This window comes from Chrysemys picta, chromosome 14 (assembly GCF_011386835.1).
Source record: "Chrysemys picta bellii isolate R12L10 chromosome 14, ASM1138683v2, whole genome shotgun sequence".
Lineage (NCBI taxonomy): Eukaryota > Metazoa > Chordata > Testudines > Emydidae > Chrysemys > Chrysemys picta.
Genome location: NC_088804.1, coordinates 12,538,341 through 12,561,792, shown reverse-complemented (window position 1 = coordinate 12,561,792; position 23,452 = coordinate 12,538,341). Strand labels below are relative to the sequence as shown.

General features: G+C 37.8%; 1 protein-coding gene across 8 annotated transcripts in view; it reads left to right on the top strand.

Moving 5' to 3' along the window:
- The window catches only part of NFATC3 (nuclear factor of activated T cells 3), a 148,238-nt gene that overhangs the window by 111,505 nt on the left and 13,281 nt on the right, over nt 1-23,452 (top strand). For 5 of the 8 annotated variants that reach the window (XM_065567595.1, XM_042852298.2, XM_024104092.3 and 2 more), the window contains 2 exons: nt 2,740-3,792; nt 15,907-16,008. In XM_065567595.1, coding sequence (XP_065423667.1) covers nt 2,740-3,792; nt 15,907-16,008 — 1,155 coding nt within the window. The remainder of the gene's footprint in view (nt 1-2,739; nt 3,793-15,906; nt 16,009-23,452) is intronic. The other 3 variants (XM_005289745.4, XM_065567596.1, XM_065567593.1) reach the window with 1 other exon arrangement.

Genomic DNA, 23,452 nt, shown 5'->3' with positions numbered 1-23,452 from the left:
ACCCTGGAGCTAAAAGGAAATATGAAATAAGTCTGTGTAGGCATGGTAATAAGCATCTTGAGGGGGGGGGGAATCATTCTAGGTGTTTGTATAAAAAAGATATAATTATTGCCTCTACATATCCATACTTATGGGTGCATAGGCATGCCTCATTATTGGTGGAACTTTGGAAAGCTTTGATTGCTAGAATAGCATGCATGCGCTGTTGTAGCACTTCAGATTTTTTCAGTGCAAACCAAAGTGAGTTTTTGGGGTGTTTTTTCCTCCTGCCTTGCTATATACTAAATGTGTTTATGGGATTAGAGGAGTGAGCTGGGGCAAGAAAACTTTAGTGCCATTCCAATCCAAATGAATAGAGAACCTTCTTCCATTATTCCTTTGGGCAGAAAGACTCCTCAAAATAGAGTTCTCTGTTTGTAGGGCCCTCAAAATCAACCTTACCATTATCTGATGTTCAAATTGAGATCCAGCAACTTCACTCAAGTCCACAAATACTTCCTTGAGGGCTAATTGTTGATTCCATTAAGGTCAACAATGACCTACTTAAGGGAACCTCTTTTGAGCTTCACCTCTTTTTTTTTTCTTGGGAGCTAATGTCAGGGTGTCCCCCTCCCCCCTGCTCCTGCAGCCCGCTTACCCTTTTCCATATAGAGCAGGGAGGGGATACAGACTGAGACAGACAGAGACAGCTTGGGGCAGCAGCTGCTGTCTGAACTTCCTGATCCACTTTAAAAGACAATGCACTTAAGAGTGGGTCAGCTTACCTAAAGGGGCAGTGAGCATCTCTCTCTCTCCCACACACAAGGTGTGTGTCTCTGTCTGCTATGCTGTCTCCCCTCCCTCCTGTTCGTGCTGCCTTGATGAGAGGCTACTTTAAAAGACAATGAGTTAACGATTGAGGGCTCAGCCAAGTGCTAGTTCATCATTTAGCAGCAAGGCATTCCCTGGGAAATAGTCCTCCCTCTTCCACCCTCTAACTTCACCACCTCAACCAAGCTTCACAATCATCATAGAATCGTAAATTGTTTGTTTAAAACGTATACTGTGTGTATATCTACATAATATATAGTTTTTTGTCTGGTGAAAAAAATTTCCCTGGAACCTAACACCCCCTCCCCGCCCCCATTTACATTAATTCTTATGGGGAAATGGGATTTGCTTAACATCGTTTCGCTTAGTCGCATTTTTCAGGAACTACAACATTAAGCGAGGAGTTACTGTATGTGGTTTGAATCCTCCTCCCAAACTAGGGATAAATGCTTCTTTGCACATCCAAGGACTATAGCCACAGGTGGGCCTGGGATAGGCCATGACCCCACCCAGTAGCATCCAAGCCCACCTGAATATGAGCCTGCGTGAACCCCCTCTAATTCCTGTAATAGCAGCACATGTGGTAGATTGCTCCAGGACCCTGGCAAGGACAGTGAGAGCCATCTCCTCTTCATCATCTGTTCCAGATCAATCAGTAACTGCCTCCTCCACCCAATAGAGAGGCCGGGGCACACTACTAGAGAGAATATGGCTGCCCTGCAGAGACCTATATGGCTTCCTGACAGTCCCCACACATGGGGAGTTGTGCAGCTGAGGCAGCAGGTGTTAGAGTAGGACAGAGAAGAACAGGGGCTGCTGTTTCTGTGGTATTGGGAACAGCACATTACATAGCAGGTGATGGAGGCTGGAGAGCGGGAATAGGAAATGGGGTTCAGCCAAGCTTTCTGGTCATTGCCTGTTCCCCATAATTGGGGCCTATCCAAACTTTCATTCCTAGCTACTCCTCTACCACATTCCACTGTACAGACTGTCAGACTGGAGAGGGGAGGTAAATGGAAAACTTTCTTCTTACCTGTGAATTTGCTGTCTTATACATTCTATGTCTCATATTCTGGAATACCCAGAAATGGTTTACTTCAGAACTGAAGTAGTTGGATCTTGCCTCTAGTTTCCAAGGTTAAAAGGGAAAATACATGTTTGCATAAAGAAATATCTGTATATTTCCTAAGGCTCTGTTACAAGATTTATTTGTTAATGTTTGGTGGAATTAATGTATTTAGTTAGTATTTTCCAGCTTTGCAATATGTCATTATGGTGTATAATTGACAGTATAATTGGGTCTACAGTAGGGGATCTTCTGGCATAGTTAAATCACACCCCTAGCCAACATAGCTGTGCTGGCAAAACTTTTACTTTTAGATCTGCAGAGGTATAATTTGGAGCCTCTGGTAATAGTTTCATAACCCTTTCCCCTGTATGTGGGGATTGGTGCTGAACTTCTTGTCAGAACCTTGTCAGTGATGCTCACTAGTTGGCCCCCAGTGTCCTTTATTAACTCAAGTCTACTGAGCTTAGTCCCCTGACCAGTAATGGTACAGTAACCACCCAACTCCCCCCAAGCCAATACAAAGCATAGGGCAATAGTTCAGAAGATAGAGAACCTGGGGGTTACTGATGAGGAAAGAGGGAGCTGAAGGAAAACACTGAGTAGATAAGAAAAGGGAAAATGTTTCAGGCATAGAGGCCAGCCAGCATGACAAGAAGAACAAATTCAAGAATGGAAGAGAAATTAAGAGTGAGACAAAAAGAATGGTAAGCAGTGAGGAAAACTAGTCGAGTATATAAGAAACACAACAGTAGTGGCATGGCATTTACACATAAGTGCTATGTAATTAAAGTATGTACTGAGTCACATTATAGTGAAGTAGAATTGTAAGGTATAACTTTGATTTTTATTCATTTTTCTAGTTTTAATGAAACAAGAGCACAGAGATGAAATGGATTTGACTGCTGTTCCATCTTTGTCCCTGCCTCATACTGGCAGCGTTCAGGGCCTGCACTCCATCCGAACTCAGCTGTCTTCAGCAGATCCAGGGCACTCGCACGATAGTTTACTGTCTACATCACCCAGGAGCCTCGTGTGCCCAGTTCAGCAACCGTATACATCCATGGTGACATCAGCAGTATCCCATCTGTCTCACATACAAGGTAGAAACATCAGTCCAGGTGATGAGTGTCATGTTTTGCCTGCTGTGGTTCACCAGTCTTTCCAAGTAACATCAACACCTCCTGTGAGGCCTTCCTACCAGCCTATGCAATCTAATGTTATGTACAATGGGCAACCTGGTCTTCCCATGAACTCTGCCTCCAGCCAAGGATTTGACACTATTTCATTTCAACAAGATGCAGCTGTACCTCATTTGATAAATCTTAGCTGCTCACCACTGCCACCAATGCAGTACCATTCTTCAAATGCTGGCTCAGTGACAACTTCATGTACAGTAGGGCATCCTTTGGCACATCCAGCTCATTCAGGACAATCATCACCTCATCTGCAGTCAATGGGATACCACTGTCCAAATACTGGGCAGGGTTCTCTCTCTTCTGCAATGAATCAACCCCTTGGGCAACCTTCCCCTCAGTTGCAGCAAGTCACATACCATTCTGCAAACCCAGGGTCTGCTTCATCACCATCCCCAACAGCTTCCCATCCTTTGGTCCATTCGCCACTGTCCGGGCCAGCTTCTCCTCAGCTACAACCTATGCCATACCAGTCTCCTAGCTCAAGACCTGCCTCATCCCCTCCCCCAACAGCTATAAGTCACTCGGGACAACACTCCCCTCAAGAACATAGTCCTGGATTGGGAGGTCTTCATGCAGCTTCATCTTTAGTACATCACAGTGTATGTGAATCATCTCCATTTTCATCAGACGGGGTAGCTGTTAACATTAAACCAGAACCTGAAGATCAAGAATTGAATTTTCAAACAATTGGATTGCAAGACATCACACTAGATGATGGTAAGTGGATATAACTTTTGATGGCTGGGATTTTGTAAGATACTGGTGACATTGGAGCAATAATGTAAGCAATATATTTTCAGAAGAACAGTCTCTCTTTTACAGGCATAGCTTCCATCCACAAAGCTTGTAGTCACATTTTTGTCCCCCCAGTGACTGTTGTATATGTACTGCACATTAGGTGTAATTCTTGTAATTAGAGGAACCAAGTGCTCTTCTTTTGATTTGCACCCACAATTTGTTTTATGGGCACAAAATCCTTTCTAAAAATTTACCCTTTACCATTCAGGAACATTATACATTCATCCTTCTACATGAGGAATTAGTTTTAAAACACTTCTTTGTAACTTGTTGATTTGATGCTACCGTGTCCTTTTGTTATATAACTGAGTTACTTAAGCCTTTGAATAATATCTTGAAATTCAAACTCTGGAAGAATACAATTATAACCCTTAGTAGTGTTAATGCTTTATTTGTCCACCGTTTGCAATAGTCTAGATGCTGAGAGAAATCAAACTTAGAGGCCTGTTTAGGTTCATTTGCTAAGTATGTGGCAGTCGTTTACAGTGTGACACAGACTAGGTAAAAATGCCCCAGTTTAGAAGGACAAACCTAACGCCCAGACCAGTTCTGTTTGAAACTAAAATGTTATCTAAATTTCAGTACTACCTTGAAATCTGATAGGCATTTGAGCTTGGGCTAGAGCCCAGGTTCTGGGTCTCTGTAAGATGGGGAAGGTCCCATAGCCTGGGCTCCAGCCTGAACCCAAATGTCTACACTGCAATTTTATAGCCCTGCATCCCCAGCCAAGTCAGCTGACACAGGCCAGTTGTGGGTGTTTTACTGCAATGTAGAAATACCCTCAAAGGCTAGAAGCTTTTTTAAATGAAAGCTTAAATTCTACAAAAGTTGATCAGTAAACCCACCACTTGCCATGGAACATTCACTACACACCACCTGACAAGGGGTGCATGGATTTGACAAGCCTAGCAGTAGAACCTAGTTAATCTAATAATTCGTCCAGACAAAAACTGTGTGCTCCACATCTCAAAGATTTAATAGAATGTAATGGTGAAGTCTGCCTTAATTACTTTTTATAAACTATAAACAGTATATGTAGGTGATACTTAACTATTACTAATTATAACTGCCCAATTATCTAACTATCTTAATTCATCAGCTAATAATTTTCAAGAATTGTTAGGCTGCAAGCTGCCTCCAAGTAATTCATGAAAGTCAGTGAGTCTACTATGTATCATTTTCGTTATTTATGTAACTTTAATTTTTAAAAAACATTCAAGTACTAAAACTATGGTTATGTAATGTATTTCTTATTGCCTAGAAAACCGTTCTCTAACAGATGTCTCTTAAAGAGACACTAGATGATTAAAATTCTTTAAAAAAATTAGTACTAGTGAAAGGTACGAGGAACTAGATCCACAATTTGCCTCTTGAACAGCAAAAGTCCAACGTTTAGGCACTATTGACATTCTCAAAACTCCTGCTCAGTTGCTGTCTAACCCCTTAGGTACCTGTGTTTCCATAGGTAGCTTTGCTCAAACCTACCAATGTCCTGATTCTATTCCACCGCAAATAGCAACAGTGACTTTTTTGTGTATTTACTAATTTGCCATTATATTTCAAGCTCAGATTTTCAGGTTGTTTCTGTTCCATAAAGTATGACTTGTTTTGCACTAAAATTTTCTGTGCTGTTTCAGTTGAAGAAAACAGAATTTTAACTTGCCATGAAGTTGAACCTTGGTGAAAACAAGGGCTTCTGACATGGCTTGCGAAAAAGTTTAGTTCAGAAATATGCAACTGTTGGGAAAATTGCACGTTGCATCTGTCTGACACAAGCATGCATCAAGTTCATTCTTTGAAATATGCAGTTACTGAAAGGAGTCACTGAAATTAACATAATAAATTCACATAAGAACTTTCCAAGAGTACAACTGACCTCATCTCCAGACATCAAGAAGTCTAGGTTCAAGGTAACACATGGAATGAAATCAACAAGTTGGAAAAGCATTGTTTCTGGTAAAAGGGATCTATGCCTGATTCCTGCTCTCCAATTTGTATCTGAAGCTGGTTCAGCTCTTAAGGTGGTTGTTCTTGAAGGCCTAGACTGTAGAAGCCAACTTTGCAAGTGATGTAGTCAACCAGTAAGAATATCTTTCTTACCCTCTGCCAGAAGTCAGATGTCTGATTTATATGTGGTGACAAAACTTGATTTTTTTGAACTTTCTTCTATGGCAAATTCACCCTGTTTTTAAATTCTATGTTCTTGCAAGTGGAAGAATCCCCATTTAGCTGTCCCACTACAGGGGGCTACTTTAAGCATAATTGACTAAGCACGTCTGCAAAATGTTACATTTAGCCCTGGGAGTCTATCACTTAGAAGCTTTCCTTAGGGCTTGTCTGTGCTTTAAAGTTTTGCCACTTTAACAGTGCCAGCATAGTTAAAGCAGAAAATCTCCCCAAGTGTAAATACAGTTACACAGCTATAAACGTACTTGTACAGATATGGTTATTCTGGTCAGCAGTATAATAAATTATATTGCTATAAGGCACCTGTATAACTGCATCCATGCTTTTACTGATAGCTGAATTGGAAAAAATCACACCCCTAAACTACATAGTTATATTGGTAAAATGTCCACTGTAGACCAGCCCTAAGTGTGAGAGATGCTCCAGAATACAGCAATTTGTGATATATTGGAAAATTTCTAAACGTCTCAAGAAGCTTTGTCATATTCTCCATTCCAAGCAGTTGAAGGGGTTGAGGATCTCTGATCTGATGGCAGAGGCCCGGGAAATTGGGAGTCATCTCCCCAAGGTGGGATTACTTATGATTATTTAGTATACATCACAGGCCTAGTGTCACAATCTAGGGCTGCTTGTGCTCTAATTGGTCATGCTGTGTAGTCTAAAATGTATGCCTGTGATCAGTTCAGAAGGATGTCCTCTAAAACTGATTGCTATCCCTTGCCCTAGGGCAGTTAGACTTGGGGTTGCCTCCTCCACTTGGCTCTGTGGGACCCTCTTCTCTTAAAGGAAGGCCCTTCCTCTTCAAGGTGTCCAGACACTGCATATGGGATACTGTCTTAGTTTTCCTTTTTTCCCATTTAGGCCTGAGGTTCTCATGTTTCTGAATGTGGATCCTGACCCCTCATTCTTAGCATATTGGTATCTACCATTTCTCCTCTCACCTCCTCCTTCAGAACTTGGTCTCTCCACTGGGACTCTCAGAAGTCCCTTGCTGCCTAAAGGAAAGACTTCCCATTTTGTATGAGGAAGGCTAAAGAAATGCAGGCTAAAATGCTTCCTCTGTGGAGGAAGGCCTGAGGTAGACCTCTGTTCTCTTGATTTTCTCCAGATAATGGCAGGCCTTGTTAACTTTCAAAGGGTGAATGTTCACTCAGAAAAGTTCAGTCCTCCCTTTTTCTCTTGGTTGATAAACAGGTTTTCAGCTGTTATATTAATGCCTTTGATCCTCTCTCTTTCTGTCACCCCATACTACCTACACACACATCTAAAATCGAAAGAGATCTGTTTCCAGAAACAGTTCTTGGAGCTACTGCAGAGAATTTCAGAAAAATCCATCAACCTTAATGACTTAAGTCTTCTTTTGGAGCAGACTACAAAGCTTTCATATTGCATAATCATAGATACTACAATGGCTAGTTTTGTAGGAGAGGTTCAGGAGTGTTTAAGCTGAAATGAATAGTGGTGTGGCAGTGAAAATTGTGGTATTTGATACTGTAAACTACCTCTTCTATTTCATATTCTTTTTAGATTTACAAACTAAAATGGTTGGTTTTACAATTGTTTGGAAAAATAAGGATCTATTTAAATGTCACAGATATTGAGCACCTCACTTTAGAGTTGTAGCTTTATACTGTAGCGTCACAAAACCTGAAAACCATTAAATTAATGTTGATGAACTTGTCCTGAAAATAATTAACAAAAGGCTGCTGTTCACCTTTGAACTGATTTAAGTACCTCTATAATCCCATTCACCTTTTAGGTCCCCTGAAATCCAGACAATCAGGCCATTTGTGAATCTGCATTCCACTATGCTAATGACTTCACACCCATCATGCTTATGCAAGTCTAAGAGGGGTGGCAAATTGGGTTAATTGTTGACTTTTTTTTCATATTGTGCAATTTTGCAAAAAGCTTCCATTTAGAGTATATATTCCAAAGGGTAAAAATAGTATGGGGGGGGGGGCATGCACTGTACTGTCTACAGCAGACTTTCATGGTAGATGTGGTGTCGCAGATCAGAATCTGGCAACCTGCATTTCAAAGAACTTCAAATTCATTTATTTTCTTTAAATTCTGTTCCATATATCTCTTTGCGATCAAAAACTCATTGAATATAAGAAGGATTTAAATGCTGAATTATGATTTATATTACAAATATAACTACTAACAGAGCTAGAAAAAGCTTCACTTAAATTTTACCTTTTGGAAGATGTGGCAGTTTCAAAGCCAACTATATTGTGTACCATTCTAAATGGGGAAGGGCCGTGTGTTCCTGAAGACCAGTGTTGTTCCAGTTTTAAAAACTTGTGCACATTGGCCATCTCAGAACCATTGGTCATCTGAGCTGGTGAAACTGACAGCAGGCTGCATAAGTACAAGAGGTTCTCAAGGTCTGTCACAAGTTGACATCCTTTTCTTCCCATTGACTCAAACCACCCTTTCCCCTACACAGCGTGTGAGATCCTTCAGATGATGGAGACAGAGGGATGGAGATTGCTTGGCTGAAGACAGTAGGATTCAGCATTTGATTTAGTCTTTGCCGTATACATCCATCACCCTCTGACACAGTCCCCTGTGTACTCTTGCCCCAGGTCAGGTGTCCCAGATTTTCATCTTGAAAATCTAGTCATTCTCGTTCGGAATGTTTGCAGCAGCCAGTTGAGTTGAGGTCTGCAGCTTCTCTTCATTTTTTTTCACTCTGTTAACTTGTAGCAAATTATTAATTTTTGTGGCTGTCTAGTTTACAAGTGTGTGACAAATTTTAGCTTATAAAATGTACTACTCTTTTAGATCATCTGAAACTTAAGCTATTGAGTATTTCTACTTCTGAGTGTGCATTATGTAAATTTCATTTTTTTTGTGGATTTGGGTAACGTATATAATTGTAGCTAATCATTTTTAGGAGGTTATATTAACCATGGGTTGTGTTTTTAGTATCAGATTATGATAACCTTTTTGCTAATCTCCTTTCACTTCCTTATGTGTTGTATCCTCATTACATAAAGATGGAGATTAGAAAACAGATGTGGATTTTCTATAAATCATAACTAGATCTCCTCTAAAAAATTTCTGTGCATAAAATTTGTAAGCTGCTTTGTAAGATATAGTCCACATCTAGAGTTCAACTTTTTACCCTAATTCAGTTTCCTATAACAGTATTGTGATTCAATAATTTATCATCTTTGGGGATATGTTCAGTTGTGTGAAAGCACTGATGATGATTCAGATCCTTTGCTAGCTGGTCTAGGGATCAATACTATTATCTAGAGAAGCTGTTCACCAGCTTTCACAGATTGAGTCTATAGTAACTTTCACAGAATTGCAATAGTAATAGCAAGATAATTTGAATGTATTGAAAAGTGAACACTATATATAAAAATTAAAATACAATACACAGTCAACAAATTAGTAGTGTGTGTATATATAGTACATTTAAACTAGGCTGTTACAAAGTGTCATGAGTGCTGAAGTAAGAAATCTAATACTTGAAAATCCTGCTTAAGAAATAAGGGACAAAAACTGCCTCCTTTGGACTAGTGTTCCATAATCTGACTTCTGATTTTGTGAAACATACAGTAAGGCTTTGTACTTTTCAGCCCATTGGGCCTAAGCTTTGTTGCAGGACTTCAATTTCTGTTGTACACCGAGGCTGAATTTACAGCATCTTACTATAACTGGAAAATATTCAAAAATGAGGTTCTTTACTGACTATACTGTATATTGTGTTGGAATATTTCCTTTCATCTCATTTTGCTGCCTAAATTGGCATACTTAAAAAAACTGGGGCACTTTGCAATAAAATAGAGTGCTTTCCTGATTGTTTTCTGGTAAGTACAATGGGTGTTATGAGGGTTGGAAGTGGGGCAGCGTTAGCAGTTGGCATATGCTGGAATGAAGATGAAGGGGGAGCCTGATTTCAAATTCAGAAGCCAATATTAGCCAGCAAGAGGTGGAGTGAGAGAGAGGCCAGCTAAATGCTGTTACAATTTGTGTGTATCACTTTTTTGTTGGGGGTACAGGACCTTGTCCACACAGACTCTAAGGCAGTGGCTCTCAAACTTTTTTACTGGTGACCCCTTTCACATAGCAAGTCTGAGTGTGACCCCCCCTTATAAATGAAAAACACTTGTTAATATGTTTAACACCATTATAAATGCTGGAGGCAAAGCAGGGTTTGGGGTGGAGGTTGACAGCTCGCAACCCCCCATGTAATACCCTCGCAACCCTGAGGGGTCCCGACCCCCAGCTTGAGAACCCCTGCTCTAAGGACTGGTCTACACAGTGCATTAGTCCACACCAAAGCAATGTAAATTCTAGTGTGTATTAGCATGTTACTCACTAATGGCCCACATGGACCCTGCTGATTCGCACTAGGGAATTTTTAGTGCATTCCAAGCTCATTGCTGTTGTGCATTGCAATTCACACCTTCTGGTGCAGACTAATGCACTGTAGACAAACCCTAAGACTTTATTACTTTAATTAAAAAATATATCTTCTAGATGATGATGATGAGCTAAACCTTGAAATTGTCAAAGGCAGTATGGCCTATATCTTTTTTTTAATAATCTAATGTAACTTGTAAGGCAGTCAACCAGGTCCTTCATAGTTTGCTGTTACCCTATGCCCTCTTTTGATCACAAACCAATAGAATCACAGCTGGTGGTTCCCCAGTAGAGAAGGTTGTGGGTTAATTATAGCCTGTCCTGCTGCTGTAGTGAAAGTTGACACTATAGCACTTGCTGGTTATGTGCAGTGAAAGACTAAGCTAAATATATTACACTAACTAATCTTATGTAGTTACAGAGACTCTTACCCACAGCTGTTACTGCTCTAAATGTAAATGACAAGTGGAAGGCCAGTATAAGAGGAAACATGCTGTAGTCTTCCCTTAACGTTGTTGAGGATTACTGGTAATCTTAATAAATCCATAAATACAATAACTCAATTAAAAATTATTGTTATTTAAAATGTATCCTGTACAAAACAAGGCATGTATCCCACTGTATTTGCCAAAAAAGAACTACACAGATTCATTTCAATTTACCCATGTTGCACCACTGACTGTAAAATGTAGAGAATGTGCAGACTGCAAAAGTTTATGCTGCATGGCCTTCACAGCACCTAGTGGGGTGAGGGGGACCGCTCACAAACCACATTGTTGGATTCTGATTCACTTCACTGACTGCACTTTTACCTGGGTGTGTGTACCCAAAACAGTGTCGTCAGATGGTCTCAAATAACTTAATCTTACAATGCCTTCAGTACCCTAAACAAGTATAATTGATTCTTGCCCTTCTTTTCCCCCTACCCCTGGAAATTTAATTTATCCAGATGACTGTCTTTTTTTCAGTTCAATAGACAAAGGAATTTATCTCCTAATTGAGGGATAATTTGACATTAAAAGCACCACCATTCTTTTAAATATATAGTTCAGAGGTACCTTAAGCTTTTTTTAGTCTCGTTCAAGGGAATAATGTCAAATTTATCTAAAATCATATCATGTAATGGAATATTTTTGAAGAAATTCCTTTTTGAATCCACTTATTTACAGATTATTTTAATTTATTAACACTAATTGTCAGTGAATATAATATGTGAATTTAAGGTAGAAAACATATCAGAAATATGGATTTGTAGGTCAGTTCAGACTATCTACTTCTGTAAGTGCACATGGCTTTAATGTATGCAGAACAAAGAAAAAAAATCCTGTATCAGAGTACATATTCTAAAGGGCTGTAACTTTGCTCATTTGTGGTTCATGGTACTTGATATCACAAATTAAGGGCACTTAATTTCAGAAAGGGCATAACAGGAAAGCCCTTATAAATATAAAATATGTATCATGTGATGAGCAATACATAGTACAGTAAAATGCCTGAGAGCTCATTGCTATCAGTGATAGCTCTGCCAGGACACATTAACACCTCATAATCACAATTGTATATAAAACTAGTTTAAAAGAGTGTTATCACTGAACACCTAACTCAGTGTAGCCTCCTTTCTATTGGTGGAACGTCTGTGAGCAGATCCCAACTTCCCTATTTATTCATCATTAGTATATACTTTATGAATTGTTAACTCTTACCTCTATGGATTTATTATGCACAGTATGATGCATTAGTCTAAAATCAGGCTATGTTGATTGGTTGTGATTTGGTCAAAAAAATCACATGATATTGCTTCTGTCTCTTTTCTGAAATATGAGGAATTTTCTATACTCAAAGACGACCTTCAGATTACCCCTCTGGAATTCTCAAGCAGAATTAATACTTAAGAAGTATAAGCATTTTACAAATCTTAAACCTTTTCCTTTCTGGGCTGCCCAGGCTAAGGCTTCATTGTTAAAGAAAATATTTTTAAACTAGGGGCTAAGGTTTATTTTCTGTCTGTTACTTTGTGACTGTGATAAATTAATGTAATTGTATGTATGTGTGCATAATCCTAGTTGCCAAGTGTACTGTCAGATTGTCTAAACCATTTAGTAGGTTCTGTGCTAGAGTTCTGAGGTTCTGTCAAGTTTCATATTCCATTTAAAAAAAAAAAACTACTTGTGTGTATACTAAAGAATGAAAACTTAAGATTCTGTTTTCAGCAAGTTTTAATACAAGTAAATAAATCATTCAAATGTTCATGCAAAGCAAATGCTAGAGGTGGAAACAGCTACAGCTGAAGCATTTTTTAATTTGAGCAAATGCTGTCTGAAGAATTTTTTGTAGGATTCACGCAGTCCCAAGTCAAGATTGTCAGTGGTGATTTTGAGTACAGTATCTCATTTTTTTGTGCCTGACTTTTTAGAAAGTGCTGATCACCTATCCCCGTTTAGGTACCTAAATTAGGTAATCACATGTGTGATTAGTACCTAATCACTGTTTTCTCAGGGGTTGTCTACCCCTGGAGTTATTCAGGAATAACTATTCTGGGATCATGATGATTTCTGAATAGGTCCATGTATGGATACTTATTCCACATTAAAAATGCCTTGTTCTGGATTATCTTAATCCAGTTTGAGAGTGTCCTGCTAGATTGAGGTGAAGTTATTTTTATATCCCTGCTTATTCCTGTGAGTGGTGGTCTTTGGGGAGATGATCTATTTTATTTCCCAGTGGGCCTGAATTACCTCATACAACATTTCTGGTATTGTTTACCATACAATTTTTCCAGCTAGTCTCTTTCAAGTGTTTGATTCCAAGATCCCCTACTCTTCTAAAAATGAGGGGGGAAAAAAGGCATAACAAAAAATATTCACTATCACCTGAACATTGGAACTACCTTGCACACATTAGAAGGTCAGAAATTCCAACTATTCTTTCATCATAAAAAAGAACGGAGAGGCAAGACCCATTTTGGATTTCAGATATCAAGTAGCCAAAATTCTGGATATAGACGCTCTGAATTGTCCCCTGGATTGATGGCTGTTAGAACCAAGCTTCAGCCACAAAACTTATGGTTGTGTTTTTGTATATTGCTCAGTCACATAAGAGGCTCCTCTAGAGTATGTTGGATACCTGGCAGTTTCCTCCTCTTTATCTTGGTTTCTAAGCACTTTTTCCAAGGTGTGTTGGATATAGTCACCCCCAAACAGGGTTTGTGTTATTCCATACCTGAATGATTGGCTCATTCAAGAAAGATCACAGAGGCTGGCACAATATAGCAGAGATCTTGGTCATGTCAAGTCCTGAGGATTAGTGTTTAATCAAACGAAAGTTTCTTTGTTATTGCAGAAACCACCCACTTCTACATTATAGCTGCACAAAATCAGAGGGAAGATCAGAAAAATTTGGACAATAGAGAATTATCAAAGCTAAATCCACTCCTTCTTGGACTTGTTAGGCTCCCTAAAACAGAGAATTGGCTTCACAGTAAGAGCAAAATTATCTCAGTTTCACAGACAGTCCTCCTTCATATCTCCAGCAGACTCTCATAATGGACATGAATGTTTGGTGCACACTCTGCATCAATGGCAAACCAAGCAGTGTATTCATGGAGAAGAGAAGAGAAGACTACATATGAATATATGGAAACAGAGAGATGGCAAGTTGGCATTGACTTATCTTCAGGATGTGTTCAGAATGATAGTGTGAACATTGAGATTGATAACATGGTAGTAATTTCTTAATTGCCAGGGGAACAGAGAAGCACATTTTTCAGTAAACAGTGCTCCTTTGTTATATGCATAGAAGTTGTTTAGAGCTCTGCAGGTGATGAATCCGCATGCATTGTAGGCAGGCAGATGGTATTAAGAGAAAAAATCTCATTCATAAGGTGACCCAAACAGTGTACCTCTCTACTTCAAAGGTTGGGATAGTGTTTGTATTCTTTTCAAAACAAAAACACCAATTCTACTTTTTAAAGATCAAATTGCTTTCACCTTCTGCTTCAGGAGGCTTTTCATAAGGGTCTCTTGCCTACCCCATTGAACGCTTGAGCCTCTGCCCCCAGCATGCTTCGCTGTAGGGGTGCTCCCTTTAGTCTCTTGGTTCCTCAAGGCGATTTTCTGCCTTTAGTTCCCAGATTAGCATCCCCCTCCCTCCTGGATTCTTTAATTTTTTTCAAAGGAAAGATCTACTTTCCTGTTGGTCGTGGCACCCACCCACGTGGTGGGAGAACTCTCTCCTTTCACTAACTAGACCTGTTGTTTCAAAAGAACTAGTGGTCCTCTATCTTTATCTCCTAAACGTTGCATGCATATTTTATTTGAACAAGAATAATACCTGCCTGAGCTCCTTCTTCAAACTCAAAGTTAGGAGTTACCCAGGGCAATAATAATTCATCTGAAGTAATCTTCCTAAGCAAGACTTCTGAAGATCATGATAGCAAGGCAGATACATGCTGTATTGAAGAATCTTAACCAGTAGCACAGTAGGCACTAACACAGTATAAATACATGATAACTAAATAACCTGTCTGAACCGAATCAAACCGCGCACACACGCCCTTTACGAATTTTACAGCTACCTTAAAAAAAAAAAAAAAAAAAAGTTAGTACTATTTGTACATTTGCAAACACTACCAAATGAACATGCTGGAGTTGGTTAATACAATATTCAACCCTTAAAGAGCTCTGTTCTGGAAGGATAAACTGGGTACTGAGCATTTGCTCAATCTATCCCTCAAGACTGTTCCCTGCTTCATCTCAGATATTCACATCTCTTGACCGTTCCTTAGGAACTGCTATTCATGTCGTAGTTGTCAGTCTGTATTAGCGGTACCAGGATCAGAGTCAGTTTCCTGGTACTTAAATTTTGCTCTCTGTGGCCTGGCTAGATTACCAAAGGTGGGAGGATATGTTCAGGAAAAAGCAAAGAGATGTTTGTTCAGATAGTTTGATCAATATTGGGTAAAATAAATTATTTACTGTAATGGATCTAATCCTCCTTTGAAGTCAAGAGAAATCCTAATTTCTTTGTTTTATTCTGAGTTATTGGCTGCCGCTTGCCTGAACTTTTCAGGGAGGAGGAAATATTTAGTGGTTTGTGCTGGTGTAACTAGACCACGAAAAGCAAATTAGGAGGTTAAAACAGAAACGAAAAATTGACTTTGAATATGATTATTTTAACTGAAAACTTTCACAAGGACAAGATGCAAAAAACTGAAGTTACATAGTGTAAATTTGGGATGCTACCTGTTAGGTAATCAACCTTGTTTTAATAAAATATTTGTTAATTTACAAAGTGATATTCACCTCAAAAGACACTGTTATCTTGAATGAAACTGGGTACTTCATCTGACCTGGCAAGTCAGTATTATTACAAAAAAATCAGTGAAATCCACTTCCTAGTTGAGTGAACTGTGACTTCTTGGTTTAGGCCAGTCAGTAGTTATGTCTGTCTTCTTCTCTGACACAGACAATTTTATCTCTGACCTGGAATACCAGCCATCAGGTTCAGCAGAGAAATGGACTCAACATTCAGCATTCATGTCCAACTCCTGTGTGGAAAATCTAGAGGGTGAGTCTGCTTAAACGCTTCAATGTTTTATATTGGAGCACAAAAGTAAGGAAGGGAAAAAATGTGGTAGTTCTAATATCTACAGATGAAAAATGCTATATAATAACCAAGTATTACTATAAATAGGGACATGTGTATTTTTTCTGTGATTCACGGATGTGGGATTTTGTGTAGAATTCGCCCTTTGCTGCAGAATATTGTTCTGGAATTTAAGCTACAGTTTAAAAAAAAAAAAAAAATCTATTTCCACTCTTTAGGCTTACAAAGAAAAGCTTGATATGTGAACCAGGTGTGAACTAGAGGTATCATACAATTCAATAAAACAACTCAATTTTAAAAAGGGATTTGAAACTGCTGCAGAATTTCCACTAGAGTGCTGCAGAATCTAGGGAAACAGTCTAATTTGCTGCAGAGAGCACAAGGCTTGGGGTTGTTTTTTTTTGTTTGAGGTTTTTTTGTATTTATTGAGTAGAGCAAGGTCAGAGAGGCCAAAATAGCCTCTGACTTTTCACTGTGATCTATTAAGTCTCAAACTTTTTTTAAACATAAGAAAACTTCTGATTTACTTTATCTCAAATTAGGTTGAATTTTAGATAAATAAGGTTTAAGAAGATAAATTGGAGATCCAGCCAAGGTATCAGGATAAATTGGCACTTCATAAAGTGGCTAGTTGGATGTACTGTAACTGGGGGGAAAGGTTCTGCAATTGCCTTAAAAATCCATCAACTTGCTCCCTTCATATATATATAAAATAAGAATTGTACACTATGATTTTGTTTGTTAAACGTTGGCAGTATTGTTAATACTGGAAATAGGCACATGGTGGTTGGTCTCGCTTGTGCTTTCTTATTCCCATTTTTCCTACATATGTATATGCATAAAATTCTAATTAAAAACACTTTTTTAAATTCTCAAATTTGTTTTCTAAAGCAGCTTTTATTCTATCACTGTATTCTATCCCTGGAAATTCAGATGTAAAAAAGGTTTGTTAATTTAGGATTACACAACACTCTAAAACATAAAACCGCTTCTGAGCTCTGTTTTAGTCTAGTTACAAACCTACAGAGTAGTACTCAACTAGTACATAACCCTAACCTTAACCATGACAATAAGGTTGTTCAATGAATATTTAAAGAGAGAAACTACACTCAGTTAAACATTTAAAGTTTTGTTTAGTTATTCAAATTTTATTAGAGAATATTTAGAAAAAAAATAAACGATACAGAAATGCCTTAGCAACCTGAAAGTGAAATAGGATTCTAAAATTAATTTTCATTTCTACAGTCCTCCATAGATCTACTACCACAAGTGTTAACAATATTAAAAATTATCAGTAAAGCAAGCAGCTAGGATTCAGAATAGCACAAAGGGAAAGCAGCATGCATTTGTGTTAAGGTGATTGTTTTTAGAAAACGTATTTGGTCTTCAAGGAGATGAGTAAGAGGGGGACACAATGCCTCTTGTCATTTTTAGCTTAGATTAGTGGAATATGTTCCAGTGCTTAATCTTAAAATGATTCAAAAGCTGGAATGGTTGCTGATTGTGCATTTGGCAGGTGAGGTGTACTATAGAGTACACAACACCCGTGCTCTGGACCTGCACTGTTTATCAGAGAGATTTCATCTAGATTTTAAGGTGGTGGTGTGGTAATAGCCTCCTCAGACACTGCCACAGTTGCAGTTAGTGGAGATATTAACGCTATATTCCCTTGAAATAAGAGAGGAGGCACCAGTCAGGGCATTCCCGGTAATATTGCTGGGATTCAGGAATGCTTTCCATTTAATAATTAGAAATAGCTTGGATGTGCCAACTTTCAGGGCATGGTGTAAAACCAATTCATTTAATCAGGCCTTTGAAGAGAGGTAATGAGGGTATTAGCATTATGTGCTGCTGCTTAGTAGAAAGGATTAATTTATTATATTGTATTTTGGTTTTGTATTTTTAAAGCATTGGTGGGGAGCTCAGGACAAAGATGCTTTTTAAAGGAAAAGATGAAGTATTGTCAGTTTATTTACTGTATATAATCGAAATCTGTACAATTAGTTGAGGAATACTTTTATTTATTTTGTCAAAAACATGTCCATTCTGTATCTAGAGATGAATGTGCTTCCTAACACCTATTCTTCTGCTGTGCAGAATGCATTGTATTGCACTCCTTGAGTAGTCTCAGCAAATCCTTCTTGATTCTGCCAGTGCAAACAATCCAGCCATCACCACAAACGTTCTAAAACCCTCCCACTTAAAATTTCTGAAATATTGTGAGTGTTTTGGTGCGCTTAAACCCCAGTACCAGACTGTTCGTTACCACATGGTTCTGATGGCGGTTCTGATGTAACCACACTTTTTTTTTTTTTTTAAATGGTCATCCACACAGTCATTCCCTACATATGTCACGTGCTTCTTGTGGGGGAGATTGTACAGGGTGACTGACATATGCAACTGCATATTTGAGGGAACAAAGGCCAGCTTCCTTCTACGGTTTCTATTAATGTGTAATATGTGTGGTGCTGGTGGTAGTAGAAATAGGAAACTGAGTGAAATTAGCAAATAGCCTCAAAGGAACCTATTGGAAACTACATAGTTATTTCGATTAACAACAAATAATTGCTAACTTATCTTGGATTAGTTGACCAGTTCAAAGCTTGTTAATATACCTGCAATCGTGACAGTTCTCCCACTCCATCCATCTTGTAGAGATGAATTTACTCAGCAACTATAACATTAAAATTGTGTTTCGTAATTATGATGAGATTATTCAGCACTGATGTTTTTTAACAATCTTTCAAACATGAAACATAATCAATATGAATTAAGTCTACATAATTATTTGCAAAGTAGGTAAAAAGGAATGTTCAATGTGGTGCTCAGCAAAACCTTTACCATTCAAACTTAATGTGTAATGAGTTGGCGTGTTAGAAAAATCCACATACTACCAGTCTTCTTTTGGCTTTGTGAAGCAAACTGACAATAGGCGTTTTGCCATAAACGATTGATTAAAAAAATCAACATTTGACCTTAGTGTTGCCTACCTGAAAATAAGATTTTTCTGAGCTGAAGCTAACTCTTGATTTCTCTGGAACGGATTTTTAAAGTTTGCGTATTTTCCTACTGAGAATTTCACAGTTCTAGGTTTTCCATTTACTGAAAGCGCTTTGAGCAGTCAAAGAACTACTGCATGAAGATGACCCCTTTCTCTTTTCCTTCCCCACCCAAAGTGTTCCATGAAACCTAGATTACTCTTATTTATTTTCTATACATAAATTACCTGATTTTTGAAAATTATATATATATAAATGATACATAGTGCCTTTATGCATTTCAATCCAAGCTCAGGCTTGTATGCTACATTGTTTTTAAAGACATAACATGGAGTAAGCAATTTCCAACAGAAGTGAATTGATTCATCACTTTGCGGTTTATTACTTTATAGCCTACTGAGTTGCTAAAAACCATGTTATTTGAGTATCAGAGGGGTAGCCGTGTTAGTCTGTATCCACAAAAACAATGAGGAGTCCAGTGGCACCTTAAAGACTAACAGATTTATTTGGGCATAAGCTTTCATGGGTAAAAAATCCACTTCTTCATCTGTTAGTCTTCATCTGAAGAAGTGGGTTTTTACCCCACGAAAGCTTATGCCCAAATAAATCTGTTAGTCTTTAAGGTGCCACCAGACTCCTCGCTGTTTTCATGTTTGAGAAGTTTTCAAAGATAAATTTTTTTTAAAAGGACTAAATCATTGCAATTCACCTGTTAAGGTAAAATTCTCAAATCTATTTGTACTACCAACCACAATTGCTATCATTTGATTTTACTGCCTTTACTATACAGTACGATCTAAGGGTTTACATTGAAATCTTTAGAAGCTTATTTCAAGACTATAGTATAACACTATGTATTTAAATGAGAGGTTCGTGCTTTATATTCTCCAATTTTTGTAAGGCATAAGCAGAGAGCTTCAAAATTTCTGTGTTGGTAAGCATATGTGATAAAGTGATTTCCCCTCCCCCTCCCCCCAAGACACTACTTCCATTACTTCAGATTATTAAGGGCCTGACCTTAGAGGTGCTAGATATATTTGTGAGTTTCAGGAGCTCAGCACATTCTGAAATAAGGTGCCAAAATTGTTTTTGTTTTTAGGGTTAAACATGGAGTAATAAACAATTGATCACCTTTAAATCCATGAAATTTACACCTCAACTCCATTGCTATACTTTCATCCACAATTGAATTTCTAAGAAAATTGTTTACTAGAAATTACATTAAATTGCCAACTTCATGAAAAACTGCTACTTGGGCAGCAAAAAGTATCAAGTAAGTCATTTTCATCAGTCTCATGATAGAGTATCACCTATTTCCACTAACAACAAAAACAGACTGATCAAAATGAGCTTCATACTGTTTTTTAAAAATATTGATTAAATTGTGACCATAAGTCAGTTGGTATAATGTAAATATTAATCACATAAGCAATGAGAGAAGAGCATGTGAGATTGAGTTACTCACATTTTGTTATACATTTTCCCATGCACAGCAACAAATAATATAAATAGTAATTATGCTTATTCAGTTTTGAGATGTACCCGCATGATTTAGTCATTTGCACTAGGGTTTTAAACAGGGTATTGTTAAATCATTTGTGTCCAAATTTTATTAATATGAGACTCTGTATATTTAAATTTTTCTTTGATGCATTATGGAGAGGCTAGGAATGACGACTGTTGCAATATAAGCTGCAGTTACCATGTTGCCCCGAACTGCAAATGAATTTTTTAATGTGAAGTAACAAATACCAAAAAAACCCTTTATTGGTTCAAGTTTTTAAGGCAAAATATGAAAATAAAACTGAGAAACCATTTTTGGCAAGTAAAAAACTAGACTAACAATGTTTCATATTGTGGGTTTATTTAAAAAAGATAATAAATATTTCACTAATTGTAGGGGCAAGCTTTGGCATTTCATCATAGACCAATGATATTGTATAGTGTGTGTTTCTGACACATTCATCTTTAATTTATGCCCTTAATCTGAAAAGTGCAATGCATATCTTTTATTTTGTGTAGGATTGAATTAAAGTGCTAGAGTAATTTTCATTCCTCCATAGGAATGAAATGTTTTTTGCAATGTCAGTAACTCCTACATTTTTATATACATTACATCTTAATTAACAGAACCAACAAATGCAAGCTAATTAAAGGAATATTGGAGAGTATGGTACATGCAGAATCTCTGAAACATCCATGTAAACTTTCATATAAAAACCTGGTCTTGTGTAAACATTAGATGAATAACTGTTACTTTTGTGCACAGTTACTCTGTGTGTGTGTGTGTGTGTGTGTGTGTGTGTGTGTGCGTGCGTTATAAAACGGACAGTTTCTGCAATTGTTCATTTTATACACACACACACACACACACACAATTTGAGTTATGCAAGGTGTTCCGGAACAGAACGCTTGTGTAAGTCGAGGAGTGTGTGTGTGTAAGTCGGAAACGTATCTCCAACCATTACACACACCCCAAAAAAAACCTCCTATTTCTAGCTTACGGAACTTTTTCCGTCAGCTCGGATTTGCGTACGTAGGGTTTACGTAACTTGGGGAGCGTGTGTGTGTGTGTGTGTGTGTGTGTGTGTATATGTATGTATAAAATGCACACAATTGCAGAAACTGTCCATTTTATAATACAGTTAACGTAACCAATAACAATTTGAACTGAATTTCTTGTCTGCTCTGCTTCACCAGAGGCCTAGGTTGTGGAGTCAGCAGTTTTCCAGAATAACTGGCATAAACTGCACTGAGCCAAGGGGTGCAATTCTAAATTTGCTTCTAATTTATTAACACAACCTTCCAAAAATCTGAAATCTACTTATCTTGAAGCCATGATGTTCAAAAGAATTAGTTTACTTAGGAAATTGATATGCTATATTTCTGTGGAGTTTTATCAAAATATTACTCTTATTACAGTTTTGAGGCCTTGAGTTCTGGATGTCATTGTACTAAACACTGTACAAACACATAATACAGGACCATCCTGAAATCTGAAAGTATTAAAATGTATTACTTCCTGCAAAGGGAAGTGCCTGTACCCTTTTTATGTGCTGCACAAATATTCACTTCGATGTCTTGATATTTTGCCTCTTTAATTTCATTATCTTCTTGTTTATAACCATGGGGGAGAAGGTAGAAGGAGAAATATTGTATAATTCTACTGCACCATCTATTTTATTTACTTCAGTCAAGTGTTCTTCTCTTCTTCTCAGACTAAATAATCCACTAAAACTCACACTGAAGAAACCTGATAATTTTATTAATCCTCAACATTAACAATTGTCTACTTCTTCAGTAAAAAGGCCAGTAAAAAATAGTTCAGTACTTTAGTAGCTTGTACACCATACACAGAACTATTGTGATTTTAAGAATGAGTAAAGCTGTAATGCTATTCACCTATTGCTATTCATTCAGTGAATATTCTTGTCTCAGGGCACTCTGTAAAATGTTATTTCCAACAGAATGAACTGTACAATCAACAGCAGAGACCTTTTTGTTTGAGTTATGTCGCCAAATACAGAATAAACCATCTATCAGAACTTGGACAGTGACAATCTAATAATTCCAAAGAATAAAAGGATCTTAGTTGTGTTCATTTTTATTGTATTGCTCCAAGATTTAGCAGCACTGAGCAATTGTAATGTTTGATTTGTACATAAGGGCCTGTTCAACTGCATACAGGAGGACAGCAAGATATTGCTGGGTGCTAATGTTGTGATGTAACAGGTTGGTGATGGTGCCTTTCTACCATTACCACTACTCCTTTGTGAAACAGGTATTGAGACTTGAAAGACTGTGCTACCTATAGGAGAACATGTAAATGCCTTACAAAGTACCTTTATCTGCAAAGCAGCACATTTCAAAATATCTGATTTATAAAGTGCAAGCTCAGAATACAGGAGCAAAATACATGTAAGATACTATTGATTAACCGTTGTTTGTAATCCACAACCTCTGAGTTAGATATATACTGTCAATTACTTAAAATATTTAAAGAATTGATTTAAGATTATGAATTTCCTATAGAACTCATTTCATATGCTGGAAAGGAATCTCATAACAATTATAGAATGTAGCTCTGCTAAATTAATTCATCTTGGCAGCCACAATGCATCCTTTTTTGACTTTTCAGCCACAACAGATTTCCATTATAATTTTTTTAGGTTAATATAAGACCTAACAAATTTCAGGTCACAAATATCTGCTTTACAAAATAACTTTTCTCCCCCAATAGTCTTAGGCCTTGTCTACACTACGAGAGTAGTTCGATTTTACTTGCATCGAATTTTTGTAATCGATATTGCAAAGTCGAACGTGTGTGTCCACACTAAGGACAGTAATTCGACTTTGTGCGTCCACACTAACGGTGATAGCGTCGACATTCGAAGCGGTGCACTGTG